The sequence below is a fragment of the Podarcis filfolensis genome, assembly GCF_964270895.1.
Source record: "Podarcis filfolensis genome assembly, chromosome: 15".
Lineage (NCBI taxonomy): Eukaryota > Metazoa > Chordata > Lepidosauria > Squamata > Lacertidae > Podarcis > Podarcis filfolensis.
Genome location: NC_139618.1, coordinates 2,004,919 through 2,018,848, shown reverse-complemented (window position 1 = coordinate 2,018,848; position 13,930 = coordinate 2,004,919). Strand labels below are relative to the sequence as shown.

General features: G+C 49.0%; 1 protein-coding gene across 4 annotated transcripts in view; it reads left to right on the top strand.

Moving 5' to 3' along the window:
- Positions 1-13,930, top strand: part of GIT1 (GIT ArfGAP 1) — a 50,647-nt gene that overhangs the window by 33,013 nt on the left and 3,704 nt on the right. For all 4 annotated transcript variants that reach the window (XM_083587606.1, XM_083587607.1, XM_083587605.1 and 1 more), the window contains 9 exons: positions 202-274; positions 7,944-8,041; positions 8,508-8,619; positions 8,713-8,846; positions 9,497-9,649; positions 11,089-11,334; positions 11,589-11,642; positions 13,017-13,103; positions 13,530-13,606. In XM_083587606.1, coding sequence (XP_083443732.1) covers positions 202-274; positions 7,944-8,041; positions 8,508-8,619; positions 8,713-8,846; positions 9,497-9,649; positions 11,089-11,334; positions 11,589-11,642; positions 13,017-13,103; positions 13,530-13,606 — 1,034 coding nt within the window. The remainder of the gene's footprint in view (positions 1-201; positions 275-7,943; positions 8,042-8,507; positions 8,620-8,712; positions 8,847-9,496; positions 9,650-11,088; positions 11,335-11,588; positions 11,643-13,016; positions 13,104-13,529; positions 13,607-13,930) is intronic.

Sequence of the window (13,930 nt, the reverse complement as noted above, 5' to 3'; positions counted from 1 at the left end):
TACGCTTCCCTGTTTGGACCGCCCAGTTGAGACCATTCCCTTCTCTGCTCTGACACTTTCCTTCCCCAATTACCACCTGGAACCCTGTTAATGAGCTGACTTCTTATCTCATTTCTTTTCCCTCCCACCCCAAATATCTATCTATCATCTATCTATCTATCTATCTATCTATCATCTATCTATCTATCTATCTATCTATAGCTAAGCAACCGTCTCTTTGAGGAACTCGCCATGGACGTCTACGATGAAGTGGATCGCCGGGAGAATGATGCAGGTGAAGAGTTTTGGGGGTGGGGGTCTTGAAGTTGGGGGGGGGTCATCTAATCTATTTTTTTTATATAAAATATTTATTAGGGTTTTACAAAAAACAGAGATTTACAGAATAAAAAGAAAGCAAAAAAAAACAAGAAATAAGGAAAAATACAAAAAATACAAAAATACATAGAAAAAAAGAAAATATATATTTAACCGTTTCATCCTGCGTATTCCATTTTAACAGCAAGTTATACATTCTTGAAAGTATCTTAGTTTTGGGATCTAGCAGTTCTGTTTCCAATTTTGATTTTTCCACCTGGAAGCCAATTTTTTTGTCCAAATTATAAGCCTCTCTTATTTGATAATAGTGAAGCCAGTCTCGCACTTTGTCTTTTAATTTCTCAAAACTCTGCAATTTCAATTTGTCTCCTTCTTGCTCCAAAATTTCCCAATATTTCGGCCACTTGGCCTCCATATTGAGCTTTTTCTGAGCCTTTGCTTCCATCGGTGATAACCACCTTGGGGTTTTATTTTCAAGTAAGTCTTTATATCTTATCCAGACATTAAACAATGCTTTCCTGACAATATGGTTTTTAAATGCTTTATGTGCTTTAACCTTGTCGTACCACAAATATGCATGCCACCCAAAAACGTTATTAAAACCTTCTAGATCCAAAATGTCTGTGTTCTCAAGAAGCAGCCATTCTTTCAACCAGCAGAATGCTGCTGATTCATAATAAAGTTTAAGGTCTGGCAGGGCAAATCCACCTCTTTCCTTTGCATCAGTTAGTATTTTAAATTTTATTCTGGGCTTCTTGCCCTGCCAGACAAATCTAGAAATGTCTCTCTGCCACTTCTTGAAACAGTCCATTTTGTCCAAAATTTGCAATGATTGAAACAAAAATAACATTCTTGGCAATACATTCATCTTTATAACAGCAATTCGACCCAACAAGGAAAGCTTCAAATTTGACCATATTTCTAAATCACCATATTTCTAAGTCCCATATTTCTAAGTCTAATCTAATCTAACCCCTTGTTGAGTGAGGGTGGGGCTTTCCCCTTTCTTAGTCATATCCTCCTGGTCTTTTGGGGGGGGGCAAGGAGATTCCAATGCTTATAGGCTTTGCCCAGCTTGAAGACCTATGAATAAGGGGCTGATAAAATCTCTCTCCCCCTTTTTAAAAATCAGTTTGTTCATTGTAGTTCTTCCTCTGGCCTTTAGGTGGCAATGTGCACTCAGTTGCTTGTGGTAATATCATTGGAAGAATCTATTATTATTGGGTTTGTATGTGGATGGATTCGAACTCTGGCTTCATCCAGACTCCCTTCAACACCCTCTAGTTCAGACATAGGCAAACTCCGGCCCTCCAGATGTTTTGAGACTACAATTCCCATCATCCCTGACCACTGGTCCCGTTAGCTAGGGATGATGGGAATTGTAGTCCCAAACATCTAGAGGGCCTGAGTTTGCCTATGCCTGCTCTAGTTCCACTGCCCAAACTTATTTCTCTGTTTCGTCTCGCCTTGTATTTACTCCCCTTAACTGTGATTGCTGGGGTTGGGCTAGAGAATCTTTTCGTTCCCTTCCAACTCTGCAATTCTACAATTAAGCCTCTGCCCCAACTTTGATTATGGCAGTTTCTGTTCTGAAATTTGAAAGAACGTGGTTTCTTTCCCACCCCACCCCTTTTATATAAAGCATTTTAGTCGTTTACTCCAAGAAGAGACTAAAGATTATTAGTTTTGGGGGGGGGGCACGTCAATGCAACTTGGCTCAATTGCGAGAACCGCCTGGAATCATTTTTCTGGGCCAGGGTTCTTGTGTGTTCTGCTCACTGGCGTCCACTGTGGGTGGTGGTGATGGTGGAAAGAGAGCTGTCGTCCCCCCGCCACACACACACTGACAACCCATAATTCCCTGGGGTGTGAGGTGACTTATGGAGAACCTGAAGGCCAGAAATGTGAGGTTCCTCTGCTCCTTCCTTAAGCTTGCCTGCCACCTTCTTTTGAGACAGAGGATGCTTAAAGGAAGTTTTTCCTACTGGTCTGAATGTCTTTTGTATGTGGGCGCAGGCTGCCGCCATCTTGTTCTGCGCTGCAGGCTACAAAATGTCTTGTGCCGGCCCTGGGAAAAAGAGGCAGGGGTGTTTGTGGGGCAAAAAGATGCCATTACCTTCCAATGGGGGGGGGGAGTAGGGTTCATCTGCCCCTTCACTACGCCCCTCACCCTTTGCCTGCTTTTAAAACTAGTTTGGTGTTTTATTCTGGTGGTGTTCATTGTTGTTTTTTTAAGAAACTATTTTATTTCATTAAAGTTACATAACACTCGATTGCAAAGCAAACAAGCAAAACTCTAAGCAGTGTTAAAAACCTACAAAAGAAAATTAAGACCAACGATAAGCTTAAAAATCAGATAAAAACAAACGTCGGCATTCTGCATTTGCCCTAACGAAAAATGTTTTTAGCAGGTGCTGGAAAAAGTACAGCGAAAGCACCTTCTTGGTGTCAAGAGGCAGGGAGTTCCAGAGGCTGGGTGCTGCCATACTAAACGATGGTTGTTGTTTTTTTACAAACGCAAAATGAGCATTATGTGGCCAGAGCCTCTAATTATTTAGTTCTGCTGTTGCTGGTCTGTCTCGTTTTGGTGCTGAAGTTCATTTTAATTTGTGGGTTGTTGTAGTAAAGATTGGTGTGAGTTCTTAATGGCTGCAATTTTCAGATTTGGTCTGTGTGTGTAAAATGTCTGGCGTTTGGTTTTCATCTCGAGAGAGTGGGACCCAGGTGTGAGAATAAATACGGGGCAAGCTGGCTCCTTATCGCAATTCCCGCATGCTCCACACCTACCTCCCCTTTCCTAAGATTCGAATTCGGTATTCACGTTTGCCGTGCGTCAGCCTGTGTATGCACCATACATGCAAGACACATTTAAAGCACATTCCCCCCCAAAGGGTCCTGGGAACTGCAGTTTACCCCACGCAGGGCTATATTTCCCAGAAAACTACAGTTCCCATGACTTTTTTAATTGCAATGGGTGGGGAATACATTTTAAATGCATGGTTTGTGCACAGCCCATTGAAACCTCTCCTGTGTTCCTGAATCAGTGCAATGTGTGTGGCTCACATCCTTTCTCTGCCCCCCCCCCCCCCGTTTAGCTTTTGGGAGGAAAGTGGTCAGTGGTTTGTTTGCAGATTGCCTGGGGCCTTTCCCCAACTCGGGGCTCTCCAGATGTTTCAGACAACATCAGCCTCAGGCTAGCACAGCCCTTGCATCCTGGCTGGGAGCCTGCCTCTTTAAAACCAAAATTCACCTTCTCCGAAAGCTGAATTCTGTCGCCAGCGTCCGAGGTCAGAGCCTAAGAAGATCCTGGCTGCTGGATCAGACCAAAGGCTTTTAAGGTTTTAAAGCAGAGGTTGGATGGATTCTTGAGCTGGGATCCCTGCATTGAAGGGGGGTCTGGTCCAGCATCCCGTATCCCACAGCTGCTGCCTGGATTCCCATTGTAGGAAAACCCTCAAGCCGGGATTTGAACGCAGGATTTTGACCAGACCTCTCCCTCTCTTCCATGCTGCCCAACCCCCCAAAGTGCTGCTCCTGGCATCTTTGCAAATCCGTTTTCGTCCGCTCCTCCGGCAAGAAAGGAAAAAACCACCCGCCAGCGATTCCTTGCCCAGGCGCGGCTCGTTCATCTCCTTGGCCCGAAGCCCGAAATCTTGGCCGTGTGGCTGAGTCATCCCCAAACCCAGCCCCTTGGGAGAGCAGGGAAAGGGGGAGAGCGGCATGGGAAGGGGGGGTGTTTGGGAAGGGGGGGCAGGCCTGACATCTTCCAGCAGGCTAAGTCCTGCGTTGTAGCGAATCTCCCCCCTCTTTTCCCACCCACCCACCCAAAAGAGCGAGGCGGCAGAACGAAGCGCTTTGGCTGCCGTTCTGTGGGAACGTGGCCACTTTCTCTCTTTCCCGGCCACCCTGCAGCGGGCCTCCCCTCCCCCCCCTTTCATTCCTGGCCGGCCGAATCCTTTGCAGGGATAAATCTTCCCTTTTGCTCCCTCTGCAAACTCCAGGCCCCTTTCTAAAAGTTGCCCCAGAGTCCAGACAAAGCTGGTAAGAGGATGTTTGTGTGTGCATTTGGGGGGTGGGTAGCGGTTGGACTGTCCCTGGGCGAGGTGGGTGGGTTTTTCGTGGAGCCTGCTGAGTTTGGGGTGGGCTTGCAAGCCCTTTCAGGGACCAGAGAACTCCCAGGCTGGATTCCTTTATGGGGGTGGGTGGGTCACCCCCCCACTCACACACAAACACCCACCCTGTCTGGGCATCAGCCAAGGCTGCTCCCTTCCCTGCGACTCGGGAGTAGCCGGTTTCCTCCCTTGCAGTTTTAAAAAGATTTATTCTTCTTCCCAGAAGTTGCCTGCCTGCAGAAAGGGGATGGCTTTCAAAAAGGCCGCAGGGAGGTTGTAATCTGTACAAGCGCTGTTGTCTTTTTAGCTGTGCCCCGAGGGATCTGGGTGGCGCGAGGCGAGCTGGGGACTTGCCTGGGGGGTTTTTTTGGGGGGGGAGCACGGTTCGGGTGTTTGTGTTTCTGGAGAAGCGGGGGCATTGAGTGCATTTTCAGCTTTTGACGCAACTGTTATCGATGATGATGGTGATAAAAGGGGAAAGAGGAGCAGCTGGCCTTTCCCAGTTGAAGAGTCCAACGACGGGACATGTTTACGTGGAAGTAATTTGCCTCTGCCACCAGCGCTTGGCGTGAGATTGCCTTCCTGGTGAGCATGTTTGTTTGGCTTGCAGTATCATATTTCTGGGGAAAGGCTGTGGTTCATTTGCTGACCATCTCTGCATGCAGAAGGTCCCGGGTTCAAACTCCAGCAGAACCATGAGGACTGGAACCTGACTTTAGAAGCTGGACCACAGCTTGGGAGTAAGGCTTTGTATACAGAAGGTCCCAAGTTCAATCCCTGGGCAGCAAAGGAGAGACCCCTTGCCTGAAACCCTGGAGAGCTGCTGCCAGTCAGTGCAGACAGCGCTGAGCTAGATGGACCAAATGGCCTGACTCAGAATAAGGTGGTTTCTTATGTTCCTGCTTAAACCAGCCCTTTGTTTGGAATCATGAGGACTAGAATCTTGCTCTGTTTTTAGGGGAAGAGCTCAGTGGTAGAGCACCTGCTTTGCATACAGAAGGACTTGGGTTCAATCCCCATGGCATTTCTCAGAAGTGCTGGGTTTGAAACTCAGGAGGGCCTCTGCCAGTCAGTGTTGGCAATACTGAGCTAGGCGATACATGTAGCTCCTTGATTCTTAGGCAGCTTCTTAGGTTCCTGTATCTTAAGGGACAGGCTGTAGCTCACTGGTAGAGCACCTCTTTTACATGCAGTAGGTTAAATCCCCAGTGGCACCTCTACGCAGGGCCAGGAATACCCCTTGCCCTGAAACCCCTGGAGGGCCGCTGCTGGCCAGTGTAAGCAAGCTAGATGGACCAATGGCTCCCTGTGTTGTAGTTATGTGTGTGCATATGCATCCTCCTGCAACAACGACCCTGTGAGGCAGCTCATAGGACAAGGAACTGCTCTTGACAGCGTGAGTGAGTTGCTCAAGGGTACTTAAAGATCCGAGTGTCACATTCAGAGATTTGTCATCTGGGCGTCTCCGAGAATTGCTAATAATACACACCCAAAAGGCAGTGATGTTTACGGAGCAGTGGCTTGGAGATTTCAGCAAGAACTTCAGAAGAGAGCCCTGCAGCTGGGTCAGACCAAAGGGGAACCCACCTCATTCTGTATCCTGTTGTCACAGTCGCCAGGCAGGGACCAGATCTGCCAGTGGCGTAGCTTGGGTTGTCAGCACCCGGGGCAAGGCAAGTAATTTGCGCCCCCTAACCCGTGGATTTTAGTAGGGGCAGAGAGCTGCGAGTGCGAGCGAGCGCCCCACCCAGATGTTGCGCCCGGTGCGGCCGGCCCCCCCTGCACCCCCCACGCTACGCCACTGAGATCTGCCATCACTGATGACCTCGTATCACTTCCAGGAAAGGACTGCTGTGTCTCTTTCAGGCCAAATGTCCCTTCCTAAGAAGGAGATACAACAGTGCAGGAAGTGAGAGGCTGGAATAGGACGTTAAAGTTTCAATTAGTGTAGCCCAGCATGTCTTGAATCCTCTTCAAGAGCCAGTGTGGTGTAGTGGTTAAGAGCGATAGACTCGTAATCTGGTGAACCGGGTTCGCTTCCCCGCCCCTCCACATGCAGCTGCTGGGTGACTTGGGCCAGTCACACTTCTCTGATGTCTATCAGCCCCACTCACCTCACAGAGTGTTTGTTGTGGGGGAGGAACGGAAAGGAGATTGTTAGCCGCTTTGAGACTCCTTCAGGTAGTGATAAAGCGGGAGATCAAATCCAAACTCTTCTTCTTCTTTGGAGGCATGTAGTCTTTCCAAAATAGGGCAGACAACGGCACGGAAAGTGAGAGCCTGCAAAAGGGTGTGGAAGCATCAATTAGTGCTGCTTTCATTCCCCCCCCCCAATTTTTTTTAAATTCATTTTATAACACAAATAGACAACACAAACAGAAAAACAAACAATACAAACAAATTCTTGTCTTATCCTTATTTTTTCTAAACATTGTTAGGTGGTCTTCCCCAAGTCCCCCCTATCTGATTTTCAATTTACCTCATCTTTAGCAGTTTACATATATCATAATTTCTAACCATTTTTTTTTTAATCACACTTACTTTTACCATGAAAATCTTCACATTTTATCACTTACAAATAATACTGTTTTAAAATACACTATCTTCTACTTCTAACCCTACGGCCTATATCCACTTCCAAAGCTATTCTAAGATTTAAATATTAGCATATTTTTTTCAAATATTCCTTAAACTTCTTCCGATTTTCTTCCACCGTCTCTTCTCTCTGGTCTCGGAGTCTCCCAGTCAGTTCGGCAAGTTCCATAATGAGTGCTACTTTCAAACTTCCTCACGGGCACTGATAAAATACGTTGGCATCCATCTGTCCTGAGAGACAATGGAGTGTGCCTCTGCGGGTGAAGTCAAACAGCTGTGTTTGCAATACCTCCCTGGGGTGCAAGCCTGGGCAGGGCAGAGGGAGCTCCTGGGCTGCCCAGATGACAAGATGTGGTCCAAAGGAAAGCAGAGAGAGATGTTTGGCACCAGCTTGGCTGCAGGAGTTGCTGAAGGGAGGTGTACAAGGCGCCATCCAACCGCCTTAGGGACTTCACTCTGAATTTGTGTAGGGTTTGCTCTGAGCCTTTTCTTCTCCCAAAGAGATCCCGCAAGGCAGCAGAGCTTTAGGATCAGAGTTTTCCTTCTCCTAGTTGGGTTACCTTCCCAGGTGGACGAGTCCCTCACTTCCCTCCACAGCACATGCAGAATCCGCCTTCTGGGCCATTGGGTCCACTCTATCAGATGGATAAAATAAAGCATCTTATATTTCCCATTTTGCGTTATTTCCCCAGTGTCCCCGATGCAGATATTTTGAAACACACTGGACTGAGCATAGGGGATATTTCTGCATCTGGCCTTCCCTTCCAGCAAAAGCATTTGTGGTCTGCCCACCCCTTATCGGGGCGAGTCTTGGGATGATGCCACCTGGCCCCCCAAAACCTTTTCGGATGTGTCTGTGTCGGATGGCTAGACAGCTGCCTAACAATACCTTTCTGCCTACCCTCCTTTCTCCCTACAAAGTCTGGCTCACGACGCAGAACCACAGCACCCTGGTGACGGAGCGCAGCGCAGTCCCCTTCCTTCCCGTGAACCCCGAATATTCTGCAACGCGCAATCAGGTAAAGCGGGTGGGACCCTACTTATTTCTGCGTGGCTGAGGCCGGCCGTCTCTGCCTACTGTGGTTAATTCTTGGAGGGCAAGGATGGAGAGAGCTGGCTGGGGGTTCTGTCTGGCCCTTGAATCCAGGGCTGGAATTCCTGGGGCCTGCTCAGATTCCAGAGAGCCAGTGGGGTGTAGTGGTTAGAGTGTTGGAATAGGACCTGCGAGAGACAAGGGTTCGAATCCCTCTCTTGGCCAAGAAGCCCAATGTGTGTGGCCTTGGGCCAGTCACCTCCTGTCAGCCCAGCCTACCTTGCCGGTTTGTTGTGAGATAAAACGGAGAGGAGGGGAACTGTCTTGTCTTTTAATGCAGAAAGTCCTAATCCTGACTCTGGGTGTTCATCACGACTCCTGGATCCGGCTGAGCTCTGCCTCCGTTCTGGGCTGGTATGATGATTCCCTTTCTCTCTCTCTCTTTCTACCAGGGACGGCAGAAACTTGCCCGCTTCAATGCCCGGGAATTTGCCACCCTCATCATCGATATCTTAAGCGAGGCGAAACGTCGGCAGCAGGGCAAAAGCCTCTCCAGCCCCACAGGTTCGGGGGCAAGAGAGAGATGGGGTGCGGTGGGAACAGGGGGGCTGGAGGTCCACCCTGTCCCTTTACGGGGTTGTCACCTTCTTCCTGCAGAGATCCTCGACTCCTCCCTCCACGGGCCCAGCGACCTCGACGACCAACACGACTACGACAGCGTCGCCTCAGACGAGGACACGGACCAGGAGCCCCTCCGCAGTGCCAACGCAGGGCGCAATAACCGCGCCCGGGTAAGCGGGGGGGGGAGGGAACCGTGATGTGTGGCAATCAGCAATGAGGACTAGTTTCCTGAGTAACAGCTTTCATTTCCATCAAAATCAAATTCCAGAAATCTTGCCCCAACTTACATTCCCACCATAAATGATAACATGCACCAGGTTTATTGCGACCCTTCCAACGCTGGAGAATGACATTTTTGACATTTGCAAAGGAGCACGATACCATCTGTGTAGTCATTTTGAAGAATTTTCCCTAAGGAAACAGATTTTTAGGGTCACGATTCACACGTTTTGTTCCAATCCCTGGGGGGGGAATGTGTTCCAATATCTGGTTCCTATACCTTTGTAAGGGGGGCGGGGTTAGCAGATCTATAAATTACATGAAGCAATATAGAGTACAGTTTAGAAACTAATATGGCAAAAATTCTTCCAGCTTTGTCTGGGGTGTTGGGAGGGGGGGGACCCCATTTCCTGGCAAAATCTGCTTGGTTTGTTGCTGTTGGCATTCCACACTGATATACAAGCATTCTGCAAAGCATGTTGCTTTATGCCTGGAACATTTTTGTGTCCACCCCAGTAATGACCCCATCTCACTGAGCGCTCTCTCTCTCTCTCTCTCTCTCTCTCTCTCTCTGTCTCTCTCTCTCTGCTTGGAAAAAAAGAGCATGGATTCCTCGGACCTCTCAGATGGTCCCATCACGCTGCAGGAGTACCTGGAGGTCAAGAAGGCACTGGCCGCCTCCGAAGCAAAAGTGCAGCAGCTGATGAAAGTCAACAACAGCCTGAGCGACGAATTGAGGCGGCTGCAGAGAGAGGCAGGTTGCTGCTGCGGGGGGGGGGGGGGTTGGGAAGGGAGCATCCTGGAAGTGGTCTGAACAGGAGCAGCAACCGCGCAGTGAAATTTGGCAACTTCACAAGGCGGACGGAAGGAAGGGTCTGGGATCGACGGCCGAGGCCAGGGGAATGGAGGACGCTGCCTTATGTTACGTCACGACTCTTGGTCCAGATAGTTCTCTGCAGTGCGATGCAGCAGGAAAAAGAACTAGTGATATTCTAGGATGCATCAAGAGAAGTCTAGTGTCTAGAATGATCATGGGTAGGCAAACTAAGGCCCGGGGGGCCAGATCCAGCCTAATCGCCTTCTCAATCTGGCCCACGGACAGTCTGGGAATTGGCGTGTTTTTACATGAGTAGAATGTGTCCTTTTATTTAAAATGCATCTCTGGGTTATTTGTGGGGCCTGCCTGGTGTTTTTACATGAGTAGAATGTGTGCTTTTGTTTAAACTGCATCTCTGGGTTATTTGTGGGGCATAGGAATTGATTCATTATTTTTTGCAAAATATAGTCCGCCCCCCCCAAAGGTCTGAGGGACAGTGACCCTGCTGAAAAAGTTTGCTGACCCCTGGTCTAGGTCAAGGGAAGTCATAGTCCCTCTCTATTCTGCCTTGGTCAGGCCCCACCTGGAGCCCTGTGTCCAGTTCTGGGTGCCACAGTTTAAGAAGGATGTTGACAAGGTGGAAGGTGTGCAGAGGGAGAACAGGATTATCAAGGGCCTGTAAACCAAGCCTGATGAGGAACGGTTGAGGGAGCTGGGGATGTTTAAACTGGGAAAGAGGAGATGGAGAGGAGATATGGGAGCCATCTTCAAATATCTGATGGCCTGTCCCATGGAAGAGGGAGCAAGCTTCTTAAACTCTGGCACCCAGAACTGAACACAGTTTTCCAGGAGGAATCTGACCAAGGCAGAATAGAGAGGGATTATTACTTCCCTTCATCTGGACACTAGACTTCTCTCAATGCAGCCCAGAATAGCATTAGCTTTTTTTGCTGCTGCGTCACACTGTTGACTCATGTTAAACTTGTGATCTACTAAGACTCCTGGATCTTTTTCACGTGCGCTACTAGTAAGCCAGGTGTTCCCCGTTCTATATTTGTGCATCTGGTTCTTCCTGCCTAAGTGCAGAATCTGACTTTTGTCCCTGTTGAAATTCATCCTTTTAAATGTGCTTGTGGGAGTGGGTGGGGGGGTTAACTGTTTTTAAAAAAATGTATTTTGTGTTTTTATCTTGCGTGTTTATGCTGTGGACTGCCCTGAGATCTGCGGATGATACGTGCATAAACTTCACTAGCTCTGACCCAGTTCCTCCAATCTTTTAAAATCCTCTCCAATTGTGATTCCGCCTTCGGAGGTATGAGCTGCCTTTGGCCGGATCCAGCCCTGACAGTCCTGCGCCCCTTCCTCTCGCGTTTCAGATCCACAAGCTGCAGGCGGAGAACATGCAGATTCGCCAGCAGGTGGGGCCCATCCACCCGGCGGCAGCGCCACCCCCCAGCGAGCGCCCCGACCACAGCCATGTGGCCTCCACGGCCACGGGAGCCCACCGCCGGGACCGCCACGCCTTCTCCATGTATGAGCCGGGCACTGGGGCCCTCAAGCCCTTTGGCCAGCAGCCGATGGACGACCTGGTCACCCGCCTTTCCACTCCGTTCCACCCCGGGGTGAGTGCCAAGGAGGGGAGGGGGCATTTGTGGGTGGGTGTTAAGTGTTTGGGCGCATTTTCCCACCTGACCTCTTGTTCCACCCCAGCATGCTTTGCTTTAAATGTGAAAAAGTTGGTTGGTGGGTTCCTTGCTGTGCAGAGCTGTGAGTTGAGGAGGGTGTCCGCAGGGTTGGGATTCTGCAATCCAACAGGTGCTGCTTCTTTGTTGGAGGTCGCCCCCCTGCTCACCCCCTTGTTCTTCTGCCGTTCCAGGAGGTGGACGAGGAAGCCTTGTATTCCATCCACAACCAGGCCAGCATCTACCGGGTGAGTGACGCTTCCTCCAGGGACCATTGCTAGGCCCTTCAAAGCCTCGGGGTCCAATGTGATGACAACACTCTGCTAGTTTATATGTACAGATAGCTAATTTTCGCTAACCTGCCAAGGCAGGTAGGGAGGCGGTTCCGCTAGCTTTGCTGCAGAGCCCTGTGAGCAAAGTATTTATTTATTTACTTTGTTTTTAAGTTTTAAAAGGGGGAGGTCTCAGGGTGAAAGATCTGGGGCTCGGCCGCCTCCCTAATGTGACCCCCCCGGTTGCTTTTTACGACAGACTTCGCCGACCTCAGACCCTCAAAAAAAGTTTGGACTGCAGCCCTCATCATAAACTCCTTGCTCACCCAGGGGCTGATGGGAGTTGTAGTCCAAAGCAGCAGGAGGGCACCAGGTTGGCAAATGTTGCCATTTTTATTTTATTTTTTTCATGAAAATTATACACTGCTTGACTACCGGGCGGGGGGTGGGTGGGGAGGAAAGAAACATTGAAGCGGTTTACCAAAAAAAAAGATAAAACGAAAAGATGATCAGTAAGAAGAATTAATTAAAAAAATTAAGGCTTTTTAAAAGTTACAATAAAAATAGACTAAAAACAGATTAGAACTCGCACCAGTTTCTAAATGTGTGGGTAGGCTTGTCTAAGTGAAAATGTTTTCATCGGGTGCCCAAAAGAGCATACACCTGCCTGATTATCAATTGGCAGGGAGTTCCAAAGTGTAGGCGCTGCCACACGCAAAAATGGGTTTCTTACACATGTGGAAGGAGAGTTTTGTGGCCCCTGCAACAGGGACAGTTCCATGGGTCAAAGTGGGTCACTCAGAAGGCTTGAAAATAAAATCTCCTTGGCAAGAGAAATTGATGAACTATGCCGAGATGGCGAGACTAGCTGGGAAAATTCGGAACCGGCAGGACCAGACTTTCCTAATGGAAGAGGTTTATGATATATTTGGAAAGCAATTGTAACCAATTAACATCCCTTGTCGGGTTAAAAGAAGTTTTGTGGGGAGTATTATATAAATCATTGTGAAGAGAATTCAGAATAGTTATATTTAAGATATGAATTTGTAGCAATAATTATAGTAACAAGATGCACACTTAGAAAAGACTTTAGAAAACCATCAGTCGAGGTTGAAGGAAGTCCTAGGCTGTGGTAGCCAACATTTTTGAAAAGGATGATATGCTGGAAAATGTGTGCAAAAACCAATATATCTCGCTCCTTCTGGGCTGCTACTGGGGGCCGGGGTCCACAACCAGACAGAAGACATGAAAAGAAAATCTCCTGGGCTTCTGCCAAGTGATCCCTCTGCCCATTGGAATCCAGTCTCTCTGCGTTTGGCTAACTCCTGCCTCCTGCCCTCTCCCTTTCAGATGCGGAAAGGCGGCTCCATCTCATCAATGCCATTCCCCCAGTCTTCTCCCCTCTTGTCCTGCGCTCCGGAGAGCGGACGTCACATGGTGACTTACGACATTTTTGTTTTTGGGGCGGGGAGTGTCTGAAGCTTCCTTTTTATTCCAGATCAGACTCTTTGCCCATCTAGCTCAATGCTGTCTGCTCTGACCGGCAGCAGCTATGCCGGGTCTCAGCGGGGGGTGCTTCCTTTCCTACCCCTGGCACCTTTTATGGCAGGGATTCAACGCGGGACCTTCTGCATGCAAAATAGGGGGCTCCACCCACTCCCTGCCTGGCTGGACTCTTTGTCCACCTAGCTCAGTATTACCTGCTCTGACCGGCAGCAGCGCTTGGAGTTCCTTTAAACTAGAGACGCCTGGGAACCCTCTGCATGCAAAGCAAGCTTCTGCTCTGGTTACACAACAGGGGTGCCTGCTGCCAGCCCCCCCTTTTAACTCTGCCCAATTTCTCTCTCCCCCCCCCCTTCCTAGACTGGAAAACTGGACCGACACGGCAGTGGCACAGACAGCGATTATGACAACACGCAGGGCGGGGATCTGCCACTCAGGTGAGGGCGAGGGCTGTGCAGGGCATCCCTTTCTGGGACTTGCACAGGACTAGCTGCTTGAGAAGACCTGCTGGCTCAAAAGCGACTAAGAATTCCAGGCTGCATCCAGTGTGTTCAGTTATCCTGGGAGCAGAGCCAGCGAAAATGTATACAGATGCTGAAGTCCATTCTCTGCAGTGGGCCTACTCAGAGTAGAGTTTCATTGGAGACACCCCTCAACTGCCGGCAAGCCAAATTCTGCGTTGAGGGAAGTTCAGTTCTGCAGCCTGCTAACATTATGCGACTCTTGTGTAATCCTTGCTTTGACAAACTGGGATGTGAGCG